Here is a 24,435-nt window from a genome sequence, read left to right on the forward strand (position 1 = left end):
CGCCTTTCACACGCTCCGTACGCTGCTGCTTAAACACCTCCCTGAATTATATACCACGCAGGCGCTGACACGCCCCCCTGCCCACCTATTTCTAAGCGTCCACTGGGACCCACCCTCTGGGGCCGAATGCGCAAGCGCTCTTCTTCTCCAGTCGGGGTCGGCATCTCGGTACGCATGCCTGAGCGGTAGCGGGAGCCTACGGAATTTCCCGCCGGAAATTCTGAAGCCCTTACTACCGAGAGCGGGCGCCGCTACCCAGCTAGAGAGGCTCACTTCCGCCCCGTTAAGGGATGGGGGCGGCCATCTTGAGTGTGCGTACAATCAAAAGGCTTTGGCGGGATTTGTTGCGTGTCGGGACTCTTCTGTTGCTTTCCTACCTACGAGGGTTTCATCCCGAACCCTTCCCTGCTTGGAGGAGGGCCTGCTGACGGCCGATTCCTTTGCAGGTGAAGGATGACCCCCCAGTACCCACTTTTCTGCGGGATCCCAGGGTTGCCCTCCTTAGGGTAGGAGGAGAGACGGGGAAGTCTTATCAGACCTTCCTTCCTGTACCTCCAAGACTGGTGGTGATCTTCCCCTGAGAAGCAGTTCTCGGCTCACCCTGCCGCTCAGTGTAACTGTGGCCAGGTCTTTCCCGTTCTAAGCTATATTCTCTGGGAAAATTCTGGACTGTCCTAAACCTTCCCTGCTAGAAGTAAGGAGGTGTGTCTTAGGACCGCCTTTGCTTCGGCTCCTGGAAAGCTGTTTTGTGTTGCCTCTTAGAGGCTGAGTGAGCTCACATCCAGAAAGAATACCTTAAGGAGGTGGGGAAGACTAAATGGGTTGTCAGGGTGATCTGAACACGCTATGTTCGGGCTGCCTGAGCGGTATTTTTTTACTTGCTTTTCCTTTTCATTAGCAGAAGGAACTCTTAAATTCTGGAAATAGCGACTCAGTAGCATGGCCACCCGCCTTAATGAAGATCCAGAAGGAAGTCGAGTGCGTAACAGCTATTAAATTTATCGGTGAAGTGAAAATCAGAATAATTGAGGTCAAAAGCATAAACACTTTTTAATTAAACCAATAATTGGATTCTCGCCCCTCCCTGTTTGTTTCTCTCTAGCTGATTTACTTAGAAAAGGCTAATACAACCCTAGGCAGATAATAACCATCCATCACTTTCCTTTTACAGATACTTTAAAATATCGTGGTTAACTCCTAAGTTGGGAAGAGTTGTCTTTAATTCAGAGTGTCAGAGAAGCAGGGTTGAAGCAGTGGGGGTGGGGCTCTGTTGAAGATCTGAAAGGAGAAATAGTTTTCTGTTTTTAACCTTTTTTTTTTTCCTTTGCACGTTTTAGATCACTTACGTGAAAGGAGATCTTTTCGCATGTCCCAAAACAGACTCTCTAGCCCATTGTATCAGTGAGGATTGTCGAATGGGTGCTGGAATAGCTGTTCTCTTCAAGAAGAGATTCGGAGGGGTGCAGGAACTGTTAAGTCAACGTGAGTTTCCAGAGCATCGTAGCCTGGTTCATGCTGGCTGAAGCCTGATTTGGTCTTCCGCTATACTCTGTGTACATGTACAGTCAAAGAGATTTCTAGTGACTGCTTTTAACTGTTAAGGGTTTTGTTGTTGTTATTGCTGCTGCTGTAGTTTTTTTAAACTTCCTCAAGATTGGCCTCTGCTGTAGATCTTTACCACACTAAATCAGAGCTGTTGTCAAAGTTTCCAGTCTCTTCGCCCTTTTTGTGTATGAATTTGCAGTGTGCAGATACATACATGTAAGGAGTCCAGATGTTGGCAACATCTGTCTTTGTTGGCTCTCCACCTTTCTCTTTTCTTTTTCTTTTCTTTTTTTTTTTTTTCTTTTCTTTTTTTTTTTTAGCGAGGACACGTCTTAATAACGTAGAGCTTGTTAGCCCCAGGCATCCTCCTATGTGCTTTTCCAGTTTGGGCTGTCCAGTGTGTACCTGACACGTAGGTTTCCTGTGGGTGCTGGGGATCACACAGGTTGTCATGTTTGTCCAGCATGCACTTCACTGATTTAACTCATCTCCCCAAACCCTCAAAGCTTTTCTTCCAAAATATTTCACCTTTCCCACACTTTGGTTAACTGAAGGGCTTATCAAATTCCATATGCTCTGGAGGTCAAGATCCTGTACGAAATATTATTCCGTTCTTTCTTTGAAGCAGAGTCTCGTTGTGTAGCCTAGGCTGGCCTGGCTCTTGCTTTGTTAACTTTAGCTTGTCTTGACCTCTAAGCCGTCCTCCTGGCTCAGTCTCCCGGATACTGACATTACAGGCATGAGCCTCTACAAAGTGTGGTTTGGACTAGAAGTGGTAGCAGACGCCTTGATTTCAGCGATTGAGATATAGAGGGAGATGGATCACAGCAAGTTCAAGACAAGCCTGATCTGGAGATCAGGAGTTGTAGGCTAGCCAGGGCTATGTACTTAGACTTATGAAGCGTAGGTCAGAAACCACTTTCCAGATCCCTCCACCGCTTTCTGCCAATGACTTTAAATCAGAACTATGTATTACAGTACCTCTGGGGCGTCTGAAATAAAATCTGACTACACTCCAGCCCCATCCCTCTTCAGAATAGCTACTTCTCCAGACTTCTAGGAACATGTACCATTTGTTATGACTCTAGACTTACTGCTTTTGGTTACAGTTATTTAAAATGATGACATTAAGTTGGATGGTGGTGGTGCATACCCTTAATCCCAACACACAGGAGATAGGTAGGTGGATCTCTGTTAGTTCAAGTCCAGCCTGGTTTACAAAGTGAGTTTTAGTTCTAGACCAGCCGGGACTGCTACACAGAGAAACCCTATCTTGAGGAAACAAACAAACAGCAACAATAACGAAAAGAAATGATGGCACTGTTTCTGAATAGGTAATGGAATAACCAAGGGCCTTACATGTTCCTCAGCATCGAGTGGTTGCACACACCTCTAATCCTAGTAATCACGAGGCAGAGGCAGGCAGATCTCTGTAAGTTCAAGGTCAGCCTGCTCTACAGAGCAAGTTCTAGGACAGCCAGGCTACATAAAGAAGTTGGGGGTGAGGTGCAGAGGGGGAGTGTTCCTTATAGTGTTTAATTCAACACTGTGGAAAGGTTACTGCTGGGATAGAGGCTGATTGGAGCTATAAAGTGCTTGCTAAACAAGCATGAAAGTGAACTTTCTTCCTCAGAACCCATAGGTTTGATTTTGTTTTATTTTTGTACAGCTAGGTATGTTTTAGTCAGGGTTTCTATTCCTGCACAAACATCATGACCAAGAAGCAAGTTGGGGAGGAAAGGGTTTATTCAGCTTACAATTCCATACTGCTGTTTATTACCAAGGAAGTCAGGACTGGAACTCAAACAGGTCAGGAAGCAGGAGCTGATGCAGAAGCCATGGAGGGATGTTCCTTACTGGCTTGCTTCCACTGGCTTGCTTCCCCTGGCTTGCTCAACCTGCTCTCTTATAGAACCCAAGACTACCAGCCCAGAGATGGTCCTACCCACAAGGGGCCTTTCCCCCTTGATCGCTAATTGAAAAAAATGCTTTACAGTTGGATCTCATGGAGGCATTTCCTCAACTGAAGCTCCTTTCTCTGTGATAACTCTAGCTGTGTCAAGTTGACACAAAACTAGCCAGTACATAGGTACAAAATGTGTTTGCTCCCAGTCCTGAAGATAGAGGTAGGTGGATCTTCAGGGCTCACTGGCCAGCCAGTGTAGCTGGTTCAGGAAGCTCCAATGTCAGTGACAGACCCGGATTCAAAAAGACAGAAGGAGAAGAGAGGAAAACAAAATATTAGCTGGGGTGGGGATGCTGGAAAGTGAGCTCAGTGGTTAAAAGCTTTTGAAGAAGACCCAAATTTGATTCTTAACATCCACATGGGGTATCGTAATTGCCTGTAACTCTGGTTCCAGGGATCTGATGTCTCTGGCTTCCATAGGCACCTGAACTTGTGCACATATGCATACATGAACATACTTTTAAAATAATAAAATAAGTACTTTTCAATAATTAGATGGAAAGTAGTTGAGAAAGCACTCAATATTGACCTCTAGTCTCAGTGCATAACTGTCATGCGCGTGCATGCATGCACACACACACACACACACACACACACACTTGTTGAATAAACATGTTTGACAACATTTGAACAGTAGTCTATTCTAAGACAATTTTAAGACATAAGTGGGCAGATCACAGTGCATTAGAAATTGGGGTAAGTATGGTCAGGTCTATAAAAATTGTTCTATCATAAGTGGAAATAGACATTCCTTTTCCTTTTTACTATTAAGTAACTGTTTTTCTTAGAAAAGAAGTCTGGAGAAGTGGCTGTTCTGAAGAGAGATGGGCGATATATATATTACTTGGTAAGATGGGGCCAGATCTTCATACTGTGTAGATTGGCAAGTAGATGAACTTCTCTGTATTGGTCATGATGCACCATCCTAGACACCAAAGAATGCCAGACAGCCCCCAGCTGTACATCAGCTCAGCTCCAGAGGTGCTGGCTGCTTGGAGCACTGAGGCAGGTGTACCAGGCTGCCCCAGCTCCCTGGGGAGACCACTATGCTGTCCTCTATGGGCCTGTGGTCTAAGAGTGACAAACCTTAGGGTGATCCACTTCTATTTCTTAGTCACAGTGGAAGGAAACCCTGTCTCAAGAGAGATTTCCCTGAGGGCTTTTAATCTTCCTTGTTGCGAGCCACAAAGTGTCCTGTTGCTCTCCTGCCTACTTGGGAATGGGGGATTCTTTATCTTGGGTCCCAGAAGAGGCACCTTCCTTACAGTTGGTGTGGGTGCTTTAGAGCCAACCCACGAGAAGCCGGTTCTGGACAGCAAACACTCGGGAGACACACTAACCTGCCAGGTGGCATCTTAAAAGCCAAGACTGCTTTTCAGTTCGAAGAACTATGTCTTGCTGCTGCTTTCACAGGGAAGCAAAAAGCAAAGGAGTGTGATTGCTAAATGAGCAGACTTTGAAGGGGGCTGCTCAGGCAGTCCGAGGACTTGGCACAAGTGCGCCACGTCACCGGTGATCTTGCTTAAACATGGCGGTGGGTTCGGCTTTCCTGTGCCGTGTTCTCCTCCTTACTCGGCAGAGTCTGTTTCTCAGTCCCTGGTGGATTTTCCTGCGGCTGTAGGATGTTGCCATCCCTGCTTTAGATGAGTTAGGTGAATGAATCTATAAAGCCATGTTTATTCTTGGAATTCTCAGGATGTAGAGGAGTCACATCACTTCTTTGTTGACTGCTATATTGGGAGATGGAGCTAATGAGAATTCGAATCCTTTCTTTTGTGTTCAGATTACAAAGAAACGGGCTTCACACAAGCCAACGTATGAGAACCTACAGAAGAGTTTGGAGGCCATGAAGTCCCATTGTTTGAAGAATGGCGTCACTGACCTCTCCATGCCCAGGCAAGGGAACCCGGATCGATTGGCCAAGCCTAGAGAATAGGTGGAGACAGGTCCCTGCTTGTCAGAGCTCCCTACTAAGTGGCATATCTGTGGTCTAGCTTAACTGAATGAATCAGTTAAGTAATGGAAGGCACACACCTGCCTCAGCTCCTCTGTGGGGAGTGCTGATGGCTGAATTCTTGCCATTGTGTCTGAAGCGATAGCCTCTACTCCTAAAGCATTAGCATTGAATCTCAGACTGCAGACTGGGCAGCTGCACTTCCGCTCGGGCTACTGCTGAGCTCCTAAAATTGGATTTGGTGTTAGGAAAGTTGTCAGTGACCTCTACCTTTTATGCTTCATGCCTGCTTGTGGGGAGCAGTCAGGATGTCCTTGATGTCCCTTTGAGGACTTAAATGACATTGGTCTTAGGTGACCCTTTACTTCTTCTTGAGGACCTGGTCCATACCCTTTCTCTTTTTATTGCCCTAGTAGTTTTTAGTCAGTACTGACCAAAGCCCAAGTGACTTTCAGTGTGACCACAACATCTCTTCTTTTTATTTTTTAATGTGCATTAGTGTTTTGCTTGCATGTATGTCTGGGTGAGGGTGTTGGATCCCTGGAACTGGAGTTAACAGGCGTTGTGAGCTGTCATGTGGATGCTGTAAATTAGAACCCCTGGTCCTCTGGAAGTGCAGCCAGAGGCCTCTCTCCAGGCCGTCATCGTTTCTTCAATATACTAGTGGCTTATGTATCAGAAAGTTAAAAAGTCACTGTTCAGGAACTTGATTGTCCTGCTGTCGTGTGAAATTGGCAGGTTTAAGCTTTCCCTTTGTCCCGAGGGCTGTGTCATATTAGAAAGTGTCAGGTGGTAGAGTTGACCATCTGGTTGCAAAGGCCTCATTCTTGTCACACAGCCAGCAGCATCTCCGGGCATTCCGTTTTGACTTCCTTCCTAAGGTCCTCCCTCCTGTGCATGCTCCCTAACTCTCTATTATTTTAAGTATGTTTTAAACATATGGACATTTTCCTGCCCACTCAAGTCAGTTTTCATTGAAAGAGTAACTAGGCTAGTGACCTCGTATCAAAGAGTGAAATAATTAGAAAGTACTTAAAAATAATTGGAAAGCAAAGAGATACGATGGTCGCCCAAGAACTGTCTTGAGTGACTTCACAACAAGAATCGACCTGGAGATTTTTCATCGTGGCTTCCTGTGGGTGAGAACCTGGGAAACTGCTTTGGTTAGAGCCCAAAGGGAGCGGGGAGGGGGCAGGCTCCTAAGCACGTCCATCATAGCCAGTGGAGGGTGTGTGTTCACGCGTCCTCTTAACCAAAGACCAAGAAAAGGGCGTGTTTTCCTTTGTTCTCAGGATTGGATGTGGTCTGGATCGGCTGCAGTGGGAAAATGTATCTGCGATTCTCGAAGAGGTGTTTGAGTCAACAGACATCAAAATTACTGTGTACACACTCTGAACAGATGAAGATCTTGGATGAGCCCGTGGTCTTTTGTGTCATCTACGAAGCTGTGGGACTAAGCAGCTGTAGGACCTCAGAATGGGCAAGGACAGTCTGTGAGAGGGAGTCTCTCCTAGGCCAGATGTGGGTTTCTGTACTCCAAGAGGATAGGGAGGGCACTGCACCCAAGCAGGAGGTGAGGTCTGTCACTAGGCAGGAAACCATGTAGGTAAGTGTAGGACCTGCTTTGCTTAGCCACTACTGGATTTGTTTGGCTGGCCACTGGGTGGCAGCATAGGTTCTAATTTTCTTTTGAAGAGAAATTGTGGGAAGGGTAAACTTTTGAGATTTTTTTTTTTAAAACAATTTTATGTTTGTGCACTTTGTGTTAATCTCACCAAAAATCATCATAGGAAAGGATTATGGTTTTTAGTTATGACATCACAATGTGTCAAGAGTGGAACAATAAACGTTTCCCTTGTGTTCACTGAGGTTTGCACACATGAACGTCTGTGTTCTGGATCTTGGGGACAGGCTAAACTTGAGACTCAATTTTGAAGAGCCAGAGTTCCCTGGGGAGAACAAGAAGGTAAGAGGAGGTATGGACAAGGACTGTCCGCCTGGTTACAAGGTGCGGTTAGAGTGCTTGTGGGGCTCTTTACTGTCTGCTGTGGAGTTGATGTGATTGGACATGCCTGGACTTAATCAGGAGGCCAGCAAAGGAACACTGAAGACTCAGAGGCAAGAGCGGGTTCCAGGTCCTAGAAGATTGTGACATGCAACTAACTGGGCTCTCACGAGCACTACAGTAATTATTGGTCCCTCTTCTGAAACTAAGGACAAGCATCATGTCTATGGTGGGGAGATAAAGCCCGCTGATTTAGTCAGTGTTCTGTTATTAGAGATACTGGGGCAAGTAGGAATCCTCCCTACCCCACAGTGCTTGTACTGCAAGTTAACACAGCCAGACGTACCACAGTCTGTACTCCAGTGTGAAGGCTGATTGGTCAGGAATGGGCGATTCTTCCAGTGTGAAAATAACTAAGTTAGAAGGGGCTGTGGAGACACCAGGAGAGCCCTGATGATGGGATTCCTCGGTACATGAGATATTGCATATTGCAGCCTGCTGGCAGGGGGGTCGAAGGGGAGCACACAAGTTCTACATGGTACTGTGGGAGGAGTCCAAAGCTGTCGTTAGAACCTGTGTCTCTAAAGCCGTAGGAAGAAAATGTCCAAGTACATGAAGCAGATGATGAGAGCGGGTGATGGGCAGATGATAGTATTTCACTCTGGGAAATCTTTACGTTCCTTCTCTCCCATGGATTGAATCTATAGCCTTTCATGTTAGACTGTTCCTCCACCAGCCTACACTTCAGCCCCCATGGGAACAACTGAATGCTTGCTCAGATCAGTAGCTCTCTAGGCGCCTTTGCTTTTAAGGGGATTATAGTTAATAGTTAATTTTTGTCAGGGAGCCTGATTGGCTGTCAGTGACATTCTGGACCTTGGTGGGAATGGGATTAAGTGCCTTTGGGTCAAATTCCGGTGACTTATCACACATGAAGCCTGAGGAAAGGGGAGTTGGCTTGATAACAGACACCACTTCCTCAGAAACCCAGTTAGAGTCTGGCTCTAACTGGCCCCAGCGCCCAGACATGCAGTGTGGTTTCACTTCTGCAGCGGACTCAGACCCTTTGAGAAGTGACCCTTGCCACCTCCTGTCGTCATTTCCAAGAGTCTCACGGTGTGTCGGAACATTTAGCTGTTACTTTGGACCCCCTCTTTAGGGAAAAGAAAATTGCTTACTGCTTGGCTGTTGAGATGTGGCTGTCTCGTCAAATTCCATGAGCCTTGTGTTCCCCCACCATCTTATCTTCACGGGATAGGACAAGCTCTCCTTTACAAACACTCCCAGGAACACATTCTTTTCTTTCTTTCACTGTTCGGTAGTATTGGGGATGGATGAGAGAAAGCCTTGCATATTCAACCTGCTGGTCAACCCAGAATGCTCTGCTGCCTCACAACCTCCCTTATGTGAATCAGTCTCCTGGTTGCCACTGGGTATACTAGGCTGGCTAGCCCACAGACCTCCAGGGGTTCTCCAGCCTTCATGTTGTGCTAAGAGGACAGACAGATGCTTCTACACCCTGCTGCATGTGAGTTCTGGGGATCTGAAGCCTGGTTCTCATGCTTGCAGCAAGAGTTTTACACACTGAGCCATTGCCAGCTCCCCAGCCCTCGGGAGGGTGGGGGGTTGGGTGGGGGGTGATATTTTCAGGTCAGGACCATGGTGAGAAGTCAGCCTGAGAGAGTGAGTTCTTTGCTGTCAAGACTTGGCTTTATCTTCCTAATGTCATGGCTTGGTTCTTAGCTGGCAATATCCTTGCACCTAGGTAGGTATCCACTCACTGTCCATGGGAACTTCCCAGCATCCCACTTTCTTAAGAGAACAGGCCACAAAAACCACTTATTTCCTTTATTGATGTTGCTATTTTGTCTTTTTTAAAAAGTCAGCCCAATTCAGAACACTTTTCTAGCTGTATTTCAAAGGTCTGTACCTTGACTGAGGATCTTTGTCTCAGGCAGCACCCCTGGAGAGGCAATAAGACCCTCCACCCCCAGGTACCTGCTGCCCACATCACAGTTGTTTTTCTTGTCTTCATTTTCCTTCTTCTGATAGCCGTATTACAGAAGGCATGATTGAATGAATGAATGACGTCCCGAGGTATGTTTTGAGTTCTCTGAGAGAGGGTCTTGTCCAGTGCAACTGGTTAGTGTCAGATGTCCAACTCCAAGTAGAATCAGGAAGCCAGGTATGTCCTGGATGGCATCCGGGTCATTGCTCTGAGTGGCAGCAGGTAAAACCTACAAGGGAACCAACATGTTACTGAGGGTCTTGCTAACCCCCTTTGAAGTAACTAAAGCCTCTTTGTGCCTTCCCTAAACGACCCTGCATGTCTCTCCTCCAGGGCCTCCTGTGGTTCCTGGCTGAGGTGGTGTTGGGACTGTCTCCTTCATTGCTTTGGTGTGGTTTACCACAGCCCCAGAGATCTGTTTGGATTCTGTTCTCTTAAACATACAGTGCAAATACTCTGCTGTGTAGCTTTGTGTGGCCCAGAACTACACAGAGCAGGCTAGCCTTGAACTCAGATCTGTCTATCTCTGCTTCCCCTGGGCTAGACTGCTAGTCTTTCTTAAAGCAAAGATAAAAATAAGAGATAGACAAATTGTATTTTTAAAGTGCTTGCTGTTTAGTGAACTTTAAGAAGGGCTGGCTGTTCTTTAGGGGCATTTAGACTCTGTCATGATTTTTGGCTTACATTGGACCTTCCCTCGGGAACTTAGAAGACCCACAGATATGCCAAAGGAAGTGTGCTGGTGGGTTCAAGAATTCTGGTTGTATCTGTATACCCAAGAAGGAGTTAAATTCTTTAAAATTACACTTATCTATGTGTATAGGGGGTAGTGTGCGGGTTTGGAGGTTGAAGTATAACTTTGGGGGTCAGTCCTCTCTTTCCACTATGTATGTGGGTTCCATAGATGAAACTCAGGTCTTCAGGATCGGTGGTAAGCACCTGTACTAGGTGGTCCCCTGGCCCAAAGTGTTCTATTTTACAATAAGCTGACTTAGACATGTCTTTCCCTCATACTGGATTACTTACTGAGCATCAGTTAAAACTCCCAGTGATCCCAAATTTAAAACTTTATTCATCATTGAAATTCACAATTTTATTGAAAAAAAAAAAAAAACCCTGAAGACTTGCTAGTTTGGTAGCTGGCAGAAGTGGCCTGTAAAGGTCTTCAAAGAGGCTGGAGAGAGAGCTCAGTTAAAGAGTGAAGCCTGACACCTGAGTTCCATTCGCAGAACTCGCACGGTGGACACAGAGACCCAGCTCTGATAAGTTGTCCTCTGACCTCTATGTATGTGCCTTGGCATGTGCCCCTCCCACATACAAGTAAAAAAAATAAATATAATCTCATTAAAAGTGTGGACTTTTTATAGGGGAGGTTTTTGTTTGTTTGTTTGAGACAGGGTATGTAGCCCAGGCTGGCCTATGAACTCTTTCGTTCTCTTCAGCTCACCTCTTGGCGCTGGGAGCATGTAGATTGTTATTATCAGAGCTAGAAATTAATTCCGATATTTATGTGTGCTAGACGAGCATTTCACAACCCCAGCACACATCTTTGAGTTTTGTAAACATTCTACCACTGAACTACACCCACGGGTTAGCCTGAGACTTGGTATAACCCAAGATAGCCTCTAACTGGTAATCCTCCTGCCTCTCTGCCTCTGGAGGGCTGTATATAGGCACACAGCACCAAATCCCTCTCCCCCATGAAGACTGCAAAAGAAAACACCTCAGGGGGAAATTAAGTCAGCAGCCACCATTCTGGTGAGTCTTATGCTGGCTAGTGGTGCTTACGCTAACAAAAGTCTTTGAGGAATTTTAAAAGCAAGTTCTGTATTTTCAGGGATCATCCTTGAATCTCTCCTTACTGCTGTCACGACCCAGTGTCCTGTGTTACTTGATGGCGTGAATCTACCTACATCAAGTCTCTCCTCTGTCCTTTTGCTAAGACTAGGCTGTGCGTGTGTCTGCTTGGCCAGGAAGATGCTCAGCCTGAGGACATCTGGGCACCCCCGTGTGTATGCCTAATAGCAAACACCTGCCAACATGCAGGTCCGGAACATCAGATTTCCAGAACGTGTCTGCGAAGCTGCATCTTCTCTTAAGGGTATTGGAAGCGAGAAACATCAGACATAAATTGGATGATCTTCATGGATGCATGCTGTGTCCATGTTTTATGAATACAGGAGTCGTTCCAAAATTAAACTCAGGAGTGCAGTGAGGAGCCTTCGCCATCACTGGGAGATTTTGATCAGTTATTCTGGCCTTGGAAAAGGGTTCGGTCACAGCAGTTCTATGGGAGCAAACTAGATCAGTCCAAATTCAAAAGATAGTGAGGGATCCTTTACCCTCCTTCCCGAGGATAATTGGCCTGTTTCTGTGAGAGTCTAATTTACCCTCAGCAAGAGGCCAAATTGGCCTTAATTGTGTCCTAATTATTTGCCTAAACAGCTCATCTTTATTTCCAGTTCTCCTATCACCTCTTGACATCTGTAGACTACTTCTAAGCTGCCGTTTTTAGTTACAAACACCTTAACCCTTTAGACACTCTGATATAAAGTAGCTCACTACTCTCACCTGATGGAGTTTGACTCTGGGAGTTAGTTCTCACGGCGATTCCCAATAAGAAGAATGCCCTAGCCCTATGCATCCACATTAACAAATCACTAAGTCACTCAAAGAAAGACTCTCTGAAAGCAGGAGAGCAGATCTGGTACAAATTGAAAGTAGAATAGAAGGCTGGAGGATGGATCAGTGCTTAAGAGCATTGGTCTCTCTTCCCAACGACCCAGGTTTGATTCTCAGCACCAGATGCCTTACAAGTGCCTGTAACTCCAGTTCTAGGGGGAATCTAATGCCCTCCACTAGCCTCTTGGGTGCAAGGCATGCACGTGGTACACAAAAATACATGCAAGCAAAACACCCACAATATAATTTTTAAAAATGGGGGAAAAAAGATGAAAAGAAAAATTCCCCTCAAGAATGAAAACCCTGTATTACAAAAGAAAAGAGGTGGTGGCTTTGGAACTGGGATCTAGAAAGCACCCAACAATAAGGGGCTTGGAGTCTCTGGCCTTCGGGCAGGCCTAAGCCACCATGTGGGTGTTAGGAATCAACTTGGGTCCTCTGCGAGAATAACCAGTGTTCTTAACCCTTTCAGCATCTGTCTAGCCCTTTAGATTTGTGTACATCTGTGTGTGGATATGAGCAAGTGCATTCTAGTGTCCGGAATCCAGAAGTGTTAGGTCCCTGGAGCTAGAGTCACAGGCAGTTGTGAGCCCGCTCAGTGTGGGTGCTCAGAACCAAACTTTAGAGCAGCCAGTGCTTTTAATAGTTGAACCATCTCCAACTCCAAGACTTGGATTTAGGTAGAGGGATTCAGAGGAAAGGGGAAATGAAGCAGTGTTCAAAAATGTCTCTACAACCAATTCATAAAAAGGCAGTCCGTGAGAACTGCGTTTCTTCCCTACCTGACCTCAAAGTCTTGCTACTCAAGTGAACAGTTAATACGGAGACAGTGCCAGGGCATCAGGAAAACTCACTGGAAGGCCGAGCTCTGTTGCCTACTTCAGGATGTCTGCCAACTTCTCCTCATAGTATAGGAAGTTCTCCTGAATGTCCTCCCAGGGCTCAAAGGCCTTGGATTCACCCTCTTCTTGCTCCACAAAATTCTGCCAGATGTACTCGAAGTCCTGGGGTTTCATGATGCGAAGTTTGCAGCCGGCCTCCTTCAGCTTTTTCAGAGCGGCCTGGACCTCTGGCTCCTCCCACATGAAGAGCCGGCTCACCAGAATGAGCAGACGAAGGTTCTTAGTCTTGCTGAGGGTTTTGAGAATCCGGTCAGCGCAGGCTGCACAGGGGCTGGAGGACACATACCAGGTGACATTGTACTTGAGGGCCGGGTCGAAAGCTGGCAGGATGGTGTTAAAGAAAGCCTCCTCGGCGTGGGCACCTGCGTGTTCATCCTCCAGGTAGCCCTGCGTCGCCTGCGCTTGGCCGCCCTTACTCTGTACTTCGACCACATAGCAGAGAAAGGTCTTATTCCGCCCGGAACTGTATTCCACGTTCCGGAACTGAAACTTGAAGAAGTTGACTGGTAGCCGCACCCTGTAGGTCAAGGGGACAAGGCAGGGAAGAAGGGAATGGGTGAGTCTTTGTTCCTAGGACCTAGAGCCTGCAGATCTCCAAGACCCAGTCATTCTTGCTGAAAATGAGCCGTGTCTATGCTATCCCAGAGGTTATGAGGGCTTGCTACTCTTCTACAGGACTTGAGTTTGGTTCCCCGTACCCATGTTCAGCAACTCACAACTACCTGTAACTCTAGTTCCAAGAGCTCTGACACACTCTTCTGGCTTCCAAGGTCACCTGTACACATTCAGTGACATCAGTATAAAAATATCCACTCCTTGAAAACAATATGGTCTTTTTTTTTTTTTTTTTCTGGCTGTCCTGGAAGGAACTATATAGACAAGGTTGGCCTCGAACTCACAGAGGTCCATCTGCATTTACCTCTGAGTGCTGGGAGTAAAGGCGTGAGCCACCATACTTGTAGCAGATGTAAATCTCTTGCATGGAGCTCACTGGGAGGGACAGAGATAATCTGGATTTGAGTTTGTATTCTGATTAACCCACTAGGAAGTGGCCCCAATGTGCCCACCTTTGACCTAGTTTCCCTCCCTCTCTAATTTCTTTCTCTCAACAGGGTGCAGTTAGCCCAAGTGGCTGGGACTCCAGCTCATCTTGCTGTTCGTGGCAACTCCACCCCATCAGCACACTCCACAATGAGGCAGTAGGCTGTGAAATTTCTCGTGATGGAGTAAGACAAAGATTTTACAGAACGCCCCACACTGTCCTTTCTCATTGAAGCGTACACAGATTGTGTTTTGGTCATGGAATGGCCTACATCATGTAATCAGGTGTTCTCCTATTGGCTGCTTCTCAATGAAAAGGGGTTTCTCGTGATCAGGGGCTAAGAACTATCTGTAAGACGAGTCTACCCAAGGGTACACACAGGTTAATTAAGCTTGAGTCATTTCAGTCTTGAAAGACTTGGCCCTTGGCCTCCACGTGACTGTCATCTAGCGGCTAGAACCTAGTTAGACTTCTAAGATGTAAATAAATGGCCAAGAGCGCTAGAACATTGCAGGAGTGGGCAGAGAGAACCTCTGCAGTGTGACGGTTAGTCTGTCAACCTGACCAGATTTAGAAGATGGAGACGCAGGTCTGGGCATGTCTGTGAGGGTGTTTCCAGGGGTGTTTACCTGAGAAGGGAAGAACTATCCTGAATTTTAGGGGCCCTGGCATGGGCTTGCGTCTCAGGCTGATAGAAAGGGGATAAAAAGAGAAAGCCAACCAGCATCCCCTGCTTCCAGCTTGCTTGCTATGGATGCCATGTGACCGGTCACCTCACATGTGCCTTCCAGGCTCTGACAGGTTAGATCGCCTCCGTCTGTGAGCCCAAAGAAACTGTTCTTCCATTGTTTTTGGTTACAGCCATGAGGGCAAGCTTCGGACAATGTACGGAAGGGAAGCTCTTGCAAGTTGCATCTTGGTTCATGAGGTGGTACAAAATGGTTTCACATTCCTGAAGAAAAGTGCGCTGCAGGTAACCTCCAGGGAAGATCACAGTGGTGACACCGGGCTGAGGTAAGCACAGGACTGGGCATAGGCTGAGGTGGATCCAAAGAGCCCACTAGATGTCTCAGGACATCGGACTTGGTAAGAGGAAGACTTAAGGGGAGGGTTGTATCAGGCAATGAATGGGGCAGGAGTCGCATTTTAAAGAACAGCATGCCATTAATAAAAGGAGAGAAGGCATCAGAGTTGATGGTTATATTTATTTTGGGGGAGGAGGCACCTGTGCCACGTCATGTGTGAGGAAATCAGAGGACAGCTTGTGGGAGAAGTTGGGACTGGGGGATGGAGCTTGGGTAACGAGGCCTGACAGCCAGCGCTTTTACCTGGAGCTGAGGCAGCTTTTGTGGCTCTCAAAGATTGTTCTCACTTTCCTCACTTGGGAGTGTTTTCCTAAAGTTCAGGCCTGCATGGGTTTGGGGGGGGGGCAATGAAAATGAGATTTTTTTTTCAAAATCAGGAGTGGAAAGGTGCTAAACTAATTATTAATTAATAAATCCTGATGACGGTGTTGCTGCCCGACTCAGTGGTTTATGTTCTCAAATGAAACACACACACACACACACACACACACACACACACACACACCCTTGTATTTTAATATGGCTTATGTAGCACAATAGCTGGGCAGCTGCCTAGCCTCCACACTGCTAGAATCTACCTCCCGTCAATAATTCTGAGTTACCACCTTGGACGCTCCGGACCCATTTATCCAGCTCTCTGAGCCCCACTTTCTTGACCCAGCAAGCTCTCCTTGCTTCTCCACCCCTACTAGCTGTTGGCATCGTTATTTACCAATCAGAACCAACTGAGGGCAGGTGCCCAGAAGGTACATGCAGACCCTCTTGTGCAAACAGTTTCAGGGGAACATAACTAGCATTTGTAACACACGCAGCTACAGAAAGGAGAAATGCCTGCCAGAGGGGTTGCTTATCTTGCTATAACTAGTCTCTAGGCTGGGGTGTGGCTTCCTGAGAGTGTTTGCCCAGCATGCAAGATCCCCAGTGCTACAGAATAAACGTGTAATCTCTGCACCTGCTGCGGATCATGGCCCGGGACACCACTAACCCACTTGGTGCTTTTATTTTTTGCTGCTTCTCTCTCCCTGGGAAGGATGCCAGGGTTGCAGGGGAGCCCCTAGACCTTGGCTGCTTAAGGAGAAGCAGCCGATTGTTAGACCCCAGGAAGCGCAACCCCCCTCCCAGGATTTATCCTCTCCTTGCTGAATGTTCTCCACTCATGTCCCCACGTCCCCTGCTGTCCAGGTAAAGTTTCCAACATGAAGATGGCTCTGTCTGAGGACCCAACCCCCGGACTCCTTCAGGGCTATAGTTAGCTCTTAAGCCCCTCCATCCCTGGCTGAAAGAGTTTATTGTTTACTTCACACTGCATCAGGAGCAACCACCGGATGTCACAGCTCCTCCTTTGAACTAGAAGAAAACTCCCAGTTACATAGCTCCACTCACCCACCAGGCCACCCTCCAGCTATGTCTGTTCCCCTTACTTCCTGAAACAGATTTCTCTTCCCAGGGACACAGAGCTGAATATATATATATATATATATATATATATATATATATATATATATATATATAATCAAAACCTTTTTTGGTATTTAAAGACTTTTGCAATATTCCTCCCTTCCCTTACCCACGGCCACCCAGAGCCACCCCTGTGCAGGACCCTGAGGGAGGGAGGAGTTGGGAGTTTTATGTCTACCTTGTGGGCCTGGGACTTTTACAGTAGGTGCCCCGCCCCGTGTGGTACTTCGTCAGGGGGTTTTTCCTGGTGCTCTTCCCCTCCCCCAGATGTCCGAAGCACGGTTCCAACTTTGTTCACTGTAGCCTCACTAAAAGCAAGAATTTGGCTCAGCCAACAGGAGCAAGCTAGCTCAGTGGATGAGAACTGAGCCCCTCCCTCATAAACTCTGACATTTGCCCCCGTCCTCCTCTTCCCCAAGCATGAAGAGAGGACCCAGAAACCCTAAACCCATGGGAGAGGAAGAAAGGTCACCTCACTATAAATACCCACGTCTGAACCAGCCCTGCCAGCAGCCCAGGGCCTGCCTGCCCCTCACAGGGCCTCTGCGCTAGCTCCTTCCGGGAGGACCTGTGGCCTCCACTTTCCTTTGGCGTGGCGAGAGCCTGAGCTTGCTTGGCTCCTTTGGTTCCTCACTGAGGCATTTTGGTCAGAAGGAGAATAAAGGTCACATGAGGTTCGTTGGGTCTCCTGTAGACTACCTCAATCAGGAAAGGGCTGGCAGAGGTCTGACATCAATGCAGGGAGCAGGTCACATGGGTACCTCAGGCAACTGGGGAAACACGGGATATGCCAGGACTACTTAGCCCCTTAGGGGAGGAAAGGAAGCAGAGGCGTCTGTCTAATTTCTCCACTCTCAACCTGTTTCCTAAGAACACAGTGTGCCTAAGCATCACTCTCCACCTCAGTAGATTTCCCCACTAAAGAAGCAGTGGGCATTTGTGTAATTGTGTGCATTTGCGCATGTGTGTTGGGGGAGGGGAGGCTAGAGTGACACTCGACTGGAAGTCTTGTTTCTCTGTATTTAGTCACTCGTTCAGATGTAGACCTGGGGTGTGGTTCCAGTTCTTGCTTGTAGGCACCGCTTACAATGGGCATTGAATGGAACAAACCAGAATCCTAATATCTAGCCAAACAAACAAACAAACAAACAAACAAAGTCAGCCGAATAAGGGGGACCTAATATGGGCATATGTGGTATGCATTTTTTTTCTAAGGTGTAAACGTTAAAACATTTGTGTTAGCCGGGCGTGGTGGCGCACGCCTTTAATCCCAGCACTTGGGAGGCAGAGACAGGCGGATTTCTGAGTTTGAGGACAGCCTGGTCTACAGAGTGAATTCCAGGACAGCCAGGGCTACACAGAGAAACCCTGTCTCAAAAAACCAAAAAAAAAAAAATTGTTTCCTAAGCGCAAATATACAGTGAGAGGAAGTAGACTAGGAATCCCCAGCATCTAGCTGGTCAGAGATGAGTTTTTTTTTTTTTTTTTTTGCTACAAAAGTAACCCTGGAGTGGAAAGTCTGCTCAGATACTGATATGTCTCAGGTTATCCCCAACAGACCCGTGTGCGACATGTGTGTGTTACAGGAAGAGTTGCGGCTCTCAGTAACCGCCTTTCTCAGGCCTGCTCAATATGGGATGCTGCTCGGGGAGAGGAGTGCAGAGCTGAGGAAAGGATGCTAGATTTGCAGGGCTGCAAGAAGTTGTCTGCCTGAGGCAAGCAGGAAGTCTGTGCCTTCTCTGTGGGAGACACTCTTTCCACTCTGTTGATCCGCCCTGAAGGCCAGGGTGGCAGCTGGTGGGCCGTTTCCTGGTTCTAGTAGCACACTCCCCAGCACGTCCAGAGACCAGGGTGGGGAAATGTGACACTAATAGGGCATGGGTGTTATAGCCGATGACTTTAACCCAGCACTTGGGGGTTGGGAGTGGGGGTAGAGATGGGTGGATCTCTGTGAACTGGAAGGCAGCCTGGTCTACTTAATTAGTTCCGGGATAACCAGAGCTACATAGTGAGACCCTGTCTCAAAAAAACACTAAAGCTCAGTGGCTAAAGTGCTTGCTGTTCAAGAGTCAGGACCCAACTTTGAGTCCTCAGAACCTAAGTAAAGAGTCAGATGTGGGAGTGCCCTTGTCTGTAATCCGGGCATTCCTACGGGAATGTGGAAAGCAGAAACAGAATATTTCCTGGCAGCTCACGGGCCATCGATCAGACACAGTGGAAAAAACAAGAGGCCCTGCCTCAAACAGGTGAAAGATGGGGATAGACCCTCAAGGGGGTTCTCCTCTGACCTCCACATGTATGTACATCATGGTGTGCATGCTCCCCACACTCACACAAATGGGTGCACACAAACGTGCACACACACACACACACAACTGATGTTGAAGGCTCACTGCATAGTGAGTAAAACATCCGTTCAGATACAGTAAAATAAGTAAGTGTAGAAGAATAAGATGTGGTTAAAAGAAAACTCATCCTGCCATTTATCCTCAGTCTGCAGGAACCCCTGTGGCAGCAGGCCGTGCTTTCTACAGAAACATATTCGATGTCACTCATGGCAGAGATGGAAAGATGGGGATCACGTTGTCCTCAAGCATCCCTGAGCTTGCTGCAAGGGCATGCCCGGAAAATTCTGTCTGTGCTGAGAACTGCAAGTCTCTCTGTGTTCTGATCTTCTCTGCATAAGCACCCCTCTCTCTGGTCTGCTTCCCATCACAGTGGCTTGCAGAGAGCCTAACACACGGAAGTGCTCATTCATTAGGTCCATTCATTTGCCCCACCAATATTTATTGAGTACCAGTTGAGAGCTGGAGATAAAGTGGTGCAGGAGAGTCTCGTGTAGGAGAGCTATTCTCACGGAAACAAGCAGTGAGCGTGCAATTCATAGCGTGCTAATATTTGTGACTATAAAAGCCCTCTTTGTGGTTTGCTTAGGGGTAGTACTACGCTTTGTAGTCATAAAGTCCTAGAATTCATGCCCTATGACTCTGGCTAACCTTGAGCAAAGTCCCTGTCCCTCTGAGGTGTATTTCTATATGCAAATGAGTGAGTGATCCAATCACTGAGACTTTGAACAATGGTAGATGCTTAATAATGGATAATAGCTTTTCTACGTCTCAGGTCGCATCTTTCAAAAAGCCATCCTGAGTTTAACCAAACCACAGAAAGAGAAACTTCTGGAACTGAGAGAAATATACTCAGCTCTTTGAGGAAAAGAAAAAAATTCCCTAAGCTGTAACATGATTTTTTTTTTTATATATCACAACCACCACCACCATCATTATCATCATCATCGTGTGTATGTTCATTTGTTGCACATGCTGTGTGGTGTGGACAGCAGTCTGTGCATGTCATGCCACCCGTGTGGAAGCCAGAGGACAATTTTGTGAAGTCAGTTCTCCCCTTCCACCTTTGTGTGGGTTCCGGGAATCGAACTCAGGTTGCTGGGCTTGCAGGCCAAGGACCTTTACCTGTTGAGCCATTTTGCAAGCCCAATATTTGCTGATTTCTCTCGTGTAAATCCTGCACTGTGAAGACTTCAGGGTATCAGTGGAAATCCCTGGATACAGGCCAGGGAAGAGGTGGGCAGAGTCTCCTCTCCAGATGGGAGGAACTGCCTTCATCACACACTGTGGTTTGAGACCCTTTTCAGAATCTTCCACCATCTTTCTTTGTTCTTATGCTCAGGACTGCTTTCTGTCTATCTGTCCATCTGAAGTACCCCATGTAAACAATCACAACAGACAAGTCTCTCTCATTCCTCTATAAACACTCCTCTCCCCGATCTGTTCCCTGCAAAGCACCCCCCCCCCCCCACTCTTCTACTGGTTTCAGCCCAAATCTAAGGAGCATTTTAGACTGGTTCCCTGTGGAGTCTAGACTAGGAAGGGAGCAGCTTCGCCGGCCCTTTGGAAAGGAAGGAAAGGCGAGCCATCTTTGCTGGCCCTGCAAAGGCACAGCCACACCTCTGGGCTATTTTAAGTAACTGTTTATCCAGAGAGGCCCAAGAGACAGATCACCACAGCTGCTGTCTGTGTCCAGGAAACACTCAGAGTCCTGCCTCCATCCAGAAGTGCTCTCAGAGATCTCAGAATGGTACCCCTCTGTGTCCCTTTCCCTGAGCCGTGAGTCATAGAAAACCTCTAACTCTCATTACCGTGGGAGACCTGTGGGCCAGACACTTGGCTAGGAGTCCTAAAACCTACAGCTTCCTGGTTCTGTGGTCTTAGGTATATTGTTTCGTTTCCCTGACTCTGCTTCTCCTCCCCTCTCCCCTCTCTCCTCTCCCCTCTCCCCTCTCCCCTCTCCCCTCTCCCCTCTCCCCTCTCCCCTCTCCCTTCTCCCATCTCCTCTCTCTCTCTCTCTGCATTACCTGAGGGTGAATAAGCATATTCTCTTCACTATGTGTTGTAAAGCCTTAGACAAATGCCAGTTACTTCAGAGAACCTTTAGGCTCCATTTCCCCGGGACCCCAATACATCTTCACTTTAAAAAAAGGTCTAATTTTATTGTTGACCCACCTTGCCCTGTACCTGGGAGATCAAAAGCTGCATAGAGTGGAAGGTATGTGTGTAACCCAGGACAGCATGGTCCAGGATGCTCGGGTGTCAGTAAAAGGATCCTCTCCCATAGGCGAGCCACTGGAATGGAGGACCCTGCTGGCCTATTTGCCCTAGGCTTCCCCTGTGTCTATATTAGTCTGTGCCCAGCTGCTGCCTTAATCCTAGGATGAGCGCAAGATGATCTGGGCGAGCAAGAGTGAATGGAAGTTCAATGCCTACTCACATCTCAGAAACCAAGCAACACTTCCCCCTGGGTTCTCTTAGAAGTCAGAAAATATCTGAGCAGGAAGGGACATTAAGAATCAAGTCGGGTAGCTTCCTCATGTTTGAAACAAGAAAGTAGAGGCCAGGCCTGGAGCAATACAGGTCAAGCATAAAACAGCAAGTCCAAACTGCTCCCCAGGGCTGCTCCTCCTCCTTCAGGCCTTTGTTCCTCCTGAGACTTGGTGTGCCCCCACCCAGCCTTTGCGCGCATTGCTGGAGAAATGCTATGAAGGGAACCGAAGTTCAGGAAGGAAACTTGGATTTAGCGGCATCTTCCTCTCTAGGAATAGAGAGAGATAAGGAGAAAGGCTACTTGCATTCATTTCTGGGGGCAACACAATCTGGACAAGAGGGGACCCTGTAGACTAACTTGAGCCCAGTGGCTATAAACTGTGCTTAAGCTTCCAGTATCTGCAGCTTGGAGATGACTTCTTGCTGGGGCCATCTTTAAATATGCCGTTCTCACTGAACTTGTTGGGATTGGGCTATATGCACAGGCAGATGATGTCCGATACCCCGCAAGACCGATCGCTGCCAGGGCCCCTTCTCCTTCTCCACAGCATCCATACCACCACTCTTCCAGAAACTTCTCTCAGTATGGCACCCATTCTGCCTTTGCACATTTGCAGAGACTGCCATGAAGAAAATGTTATGTAGTTTCATTCTGGGGGTTCCATTCCTTCCACATCCTCCTGATTACAGGGTCTAAGTTGTCACCTCAAAAAGCCAAGAGTATCTGGACCTGGTGTTAGCTGCTTTTAATCCCAGCAATGAAGAGGCAGAGGCAGGAGGAGGATCGCTGTGAGTTCAAGACCAGCCTGGTCTACATAGTGCGATCCAGGCCAGCCAGAGTTACATGGTAAAACACTGATTCAAATTAATTAATTAATTAATTAATTAATTAATTAATTAATTAAAAAAGACAAGAGGCCTTTGCTGCCCAGAAGCCTCCTGCTAGCATGCTGGACGCACAGCTTGTGGCTGACCTTGGGCTTCCCTATTCTTGTCCTAACCTTCCACAGCCTGCTCAGACCCCACCCTTTCCCAGGCAGGAGCCCCAGCCCCCACACAAGGCTTACCCAGTGACAATCTCGAAGGGCGGAAGATCGATCAGCTCTTTCAGCTTCTCAGGGTCTTCCAGGTTCTCCAAATCATCTCCATTCTGAGAGGCTGGCGCCGCAGCCTCAGCGGCCTCTTCCTTCTGAGCCATGGAGGAACTGTGGCCGAAATGTGGAGAGGTTGTCAAGCCAGCCAAGGGCCTGGCGGCAGAGTCCCAAGCAGCTGTCAGCAGCTAAGCCTGGCTGGGGATGACAGAGAGAGGACCGGATTTGGTGCTCCCCACAACTCAGCTGCAGGCTTTATAAGCAGGCCCTCCCGCCCCACCCTTGGAGCTCTCTCACTCATCTTTTTTTAATTGGATGACTGACAGGGTGACAGGGTGGGGGAATGGAAACTCTGGCCATGTGTATTCCCCCTATTTATCAGCAGGCAGACAGGAAGCTGGCAGGTGGGGAGGGCTGGGCCAATTCTACCCCGTCTCTCCTCTCTCGTTTACCCAGACTCGACTGAGTTTTAGGGGAGAAGGCCTCTCATTGTTTTAAACAGATAAGGCCTGTGATGAAGGAGGGACTTGTAGTGACCCCCCTCCCCCGCCCACGTTGGGGGGAACTCGGGTTTAGGAAAAGAGGGTCTTTGTGGGACATGAGTTAGAAACCAATGATTTGAGAGGAGAATGTCTGTTGCTACTCAGGGTCTGCATGTTATGTTCGTTGTGAGCCCGAGTGGGTAGGTGGATGGATGCGCGTTTGCGCATGCGCACGAGCATATGCTCGCCCGTGAGTGCATCGGCCAGAAGACCTGATCAGGTGCCTTCCTCTGTCAATCTCCACCTATTTCTTTGAGGCAGGCCATCTCCTTAAACCTAATGCTTCACACTCCGAGTTAGGCTTGAAGGCAGTAAACCCCCGGCCATCCTCAGGCCTCTGCCCTGCTCAGAGTCTTCGTCCCCTTCATCAGTCCTGTGCCTGCCTGAGGGCGCATGCTGAGCAGATGCTCTGTTGGCAACGGTTCCAGGCACTGAGGTGCAGAACAGACCAAAGGAAGAAGCAAAGAAAAGCCCTGCTCTCCCGGAGCTTGCAGGGGTCAGCTGCTATATCCGCTAAGTAAAATAACTTCATGTGTTTTGGTAAGTGCTGGGGAGAACTGGCAAGGAAGCATCTGAAAAAGACAAAGAGTGAGATTACATTTTGAAAAGATGTTTACTTTTTCTTTATTTCCTTGTTTGTTCTTGAGAAAGAGTCTCTCTGTCTTGACCAGCCTGGCCTTGAACCCACAAAGGCATGTGCCACTACACCTGATCCTTATTTTTTATTTTTAGTTATCTGCTGTTAAGTCTCTGGGTGCATATATGCATATAAGTGCAGATGCCTGCAGAGGCCAGAAGAGGGCGTCAGATACCTTGGAGGTGGAATGCAGGAAGCTATGAGCTGCCCCATGTGGGTACTGTATTCCAGTCGTCTGCAAGAGCAATGTGTGCTCGTAACTTCTGGGCCATCTATCTCTTTAGCCCCAAGATTACATTTTGATAAGGAAGGACTTTGGAAAGAAACGGATCAGTCCAAAGGAGACAAAGGAAACATTCATCTGACTATCTAAAAGGAAAGTTCTCCGAGCAGACGTGGAGGGGGTGGGGGAAGAGGTAGGGGAAGGTGTGTACAGGAGAATTCTTAGGGGTGGGGACAGAGGCCCTGAGATTTACTGCTGTGCTCCAGGAAGCAGCAGGGACAGCTGAGTGATTGGATAGTCTTTGGAAGGGAAGCCAGAAGGAGAACAAGCTATGCAGATATGCTGGGATATATGTCTCACTTCTGGTTCAGTGTAGTGAGGCAGAGTGAAATCCCAGCATCTGAGAAGAGGCAGAAAAACCAGGAGTTCAAGGCCAGCATTAACTATATACTGAGGA

At 47.6% G+C, this 24,435-nt stretch overlaps 2 protein-coding genes and 1 long non-coding RNA gene across 12 annotated transcripts; 2 read left to right on the forward strand and 1 right to left on the reverse strand.

Moving 5' to 3' along the window:
• Window positions 1-30: 30 nt before the first annotated feature.
• Oard1 (O-acyl-ADP-ribose deacylase 1) lies at window positions 31-7,344 on the forward strand. 10 transcript variants are annotated; one of them, XM_006523456.2, is made up of 6 exons: window positions 31-311; window positions 899-978; window positions 1,338-1,482; window positions 4,300-4,358; window positions 5,295-5,407; window positions 6,758-7,333. In XM_006523456.2, the coding sequence occupies exons 2-6, from the start codon at window positions 940-942 to the stop codon at window positions 6,858-6,860; spliced, it is 459 nt and encodes a 152-aa protein (XP_006523519.1). In that variant the 5' UTR covers window positions 31-311; window positions 899-939; the 3' UTR covers window positions 6,861-7,333. The 10 variants fall into 10 exon arrangements, with proteins under 10 accessions (XP_006523519.1, XP_006523521.1, XP_030105299.1 ...); XM_006523458.2 differs by having other exon boundaries at window positions 31-168; window positions 902-978; NM_001357903.1 differs by having other exon boundaries at window positions 74-446; window positions 6,758-7,344.
• A 1,960-nt stretch (window positions 7,345-9,304) lies between these two features.
• On the reverse strand, window positions 9,305-22,802 carry Apobec2 (apolipoprotein B mRNA editing enzyme, catalytic polypeptide 2). Its single transcript, NM_009694.3, has 3 exons — window positions 22,553-22,802; window positions 13,015-13,579; window positions 9,305-9,707 (listed from the first exon to the last, which is right to left on the reverse strand). Exons 1-2 carry the CDS (start codon window positions 22,681-22,683, stop codon window positions 13,036-13,038), a joined length of 675 nt encoding a protein of 224 aa, NP_033824.1. The 5' UTR covers window positions 22,684-22,802; the 3' UTR covers window positions 9,305-9,707; window positions 13,015-13,035.
• On the forward strand, window positions 13,576-15,628 carry Gm30283. Its single transcript, XR_385626.4, has 2 exons — window positions 13,576-14,650; window positions 14,966-15,628. It is a non-coding gene; the product is annotated as a predicted gene, 30283 (long non-coding RNA).
• Window positions 22,803-24,435: the final 1,633 nt, after the last annotated feature.

This window comes from Mus musculus, chromosome 17 (assembly GCF_000001635.26).
Source record: "Mus musculus strain C57BL/6J chromosome 17, GRCm38.p6 C57BL/6J".
Taxonomy (NCBI): domain Eukaryota; kingdom Metazoa; phylum Chordata; class Mammalia; order Rodentia; family Muridae; genus Mus; species Mus musculus.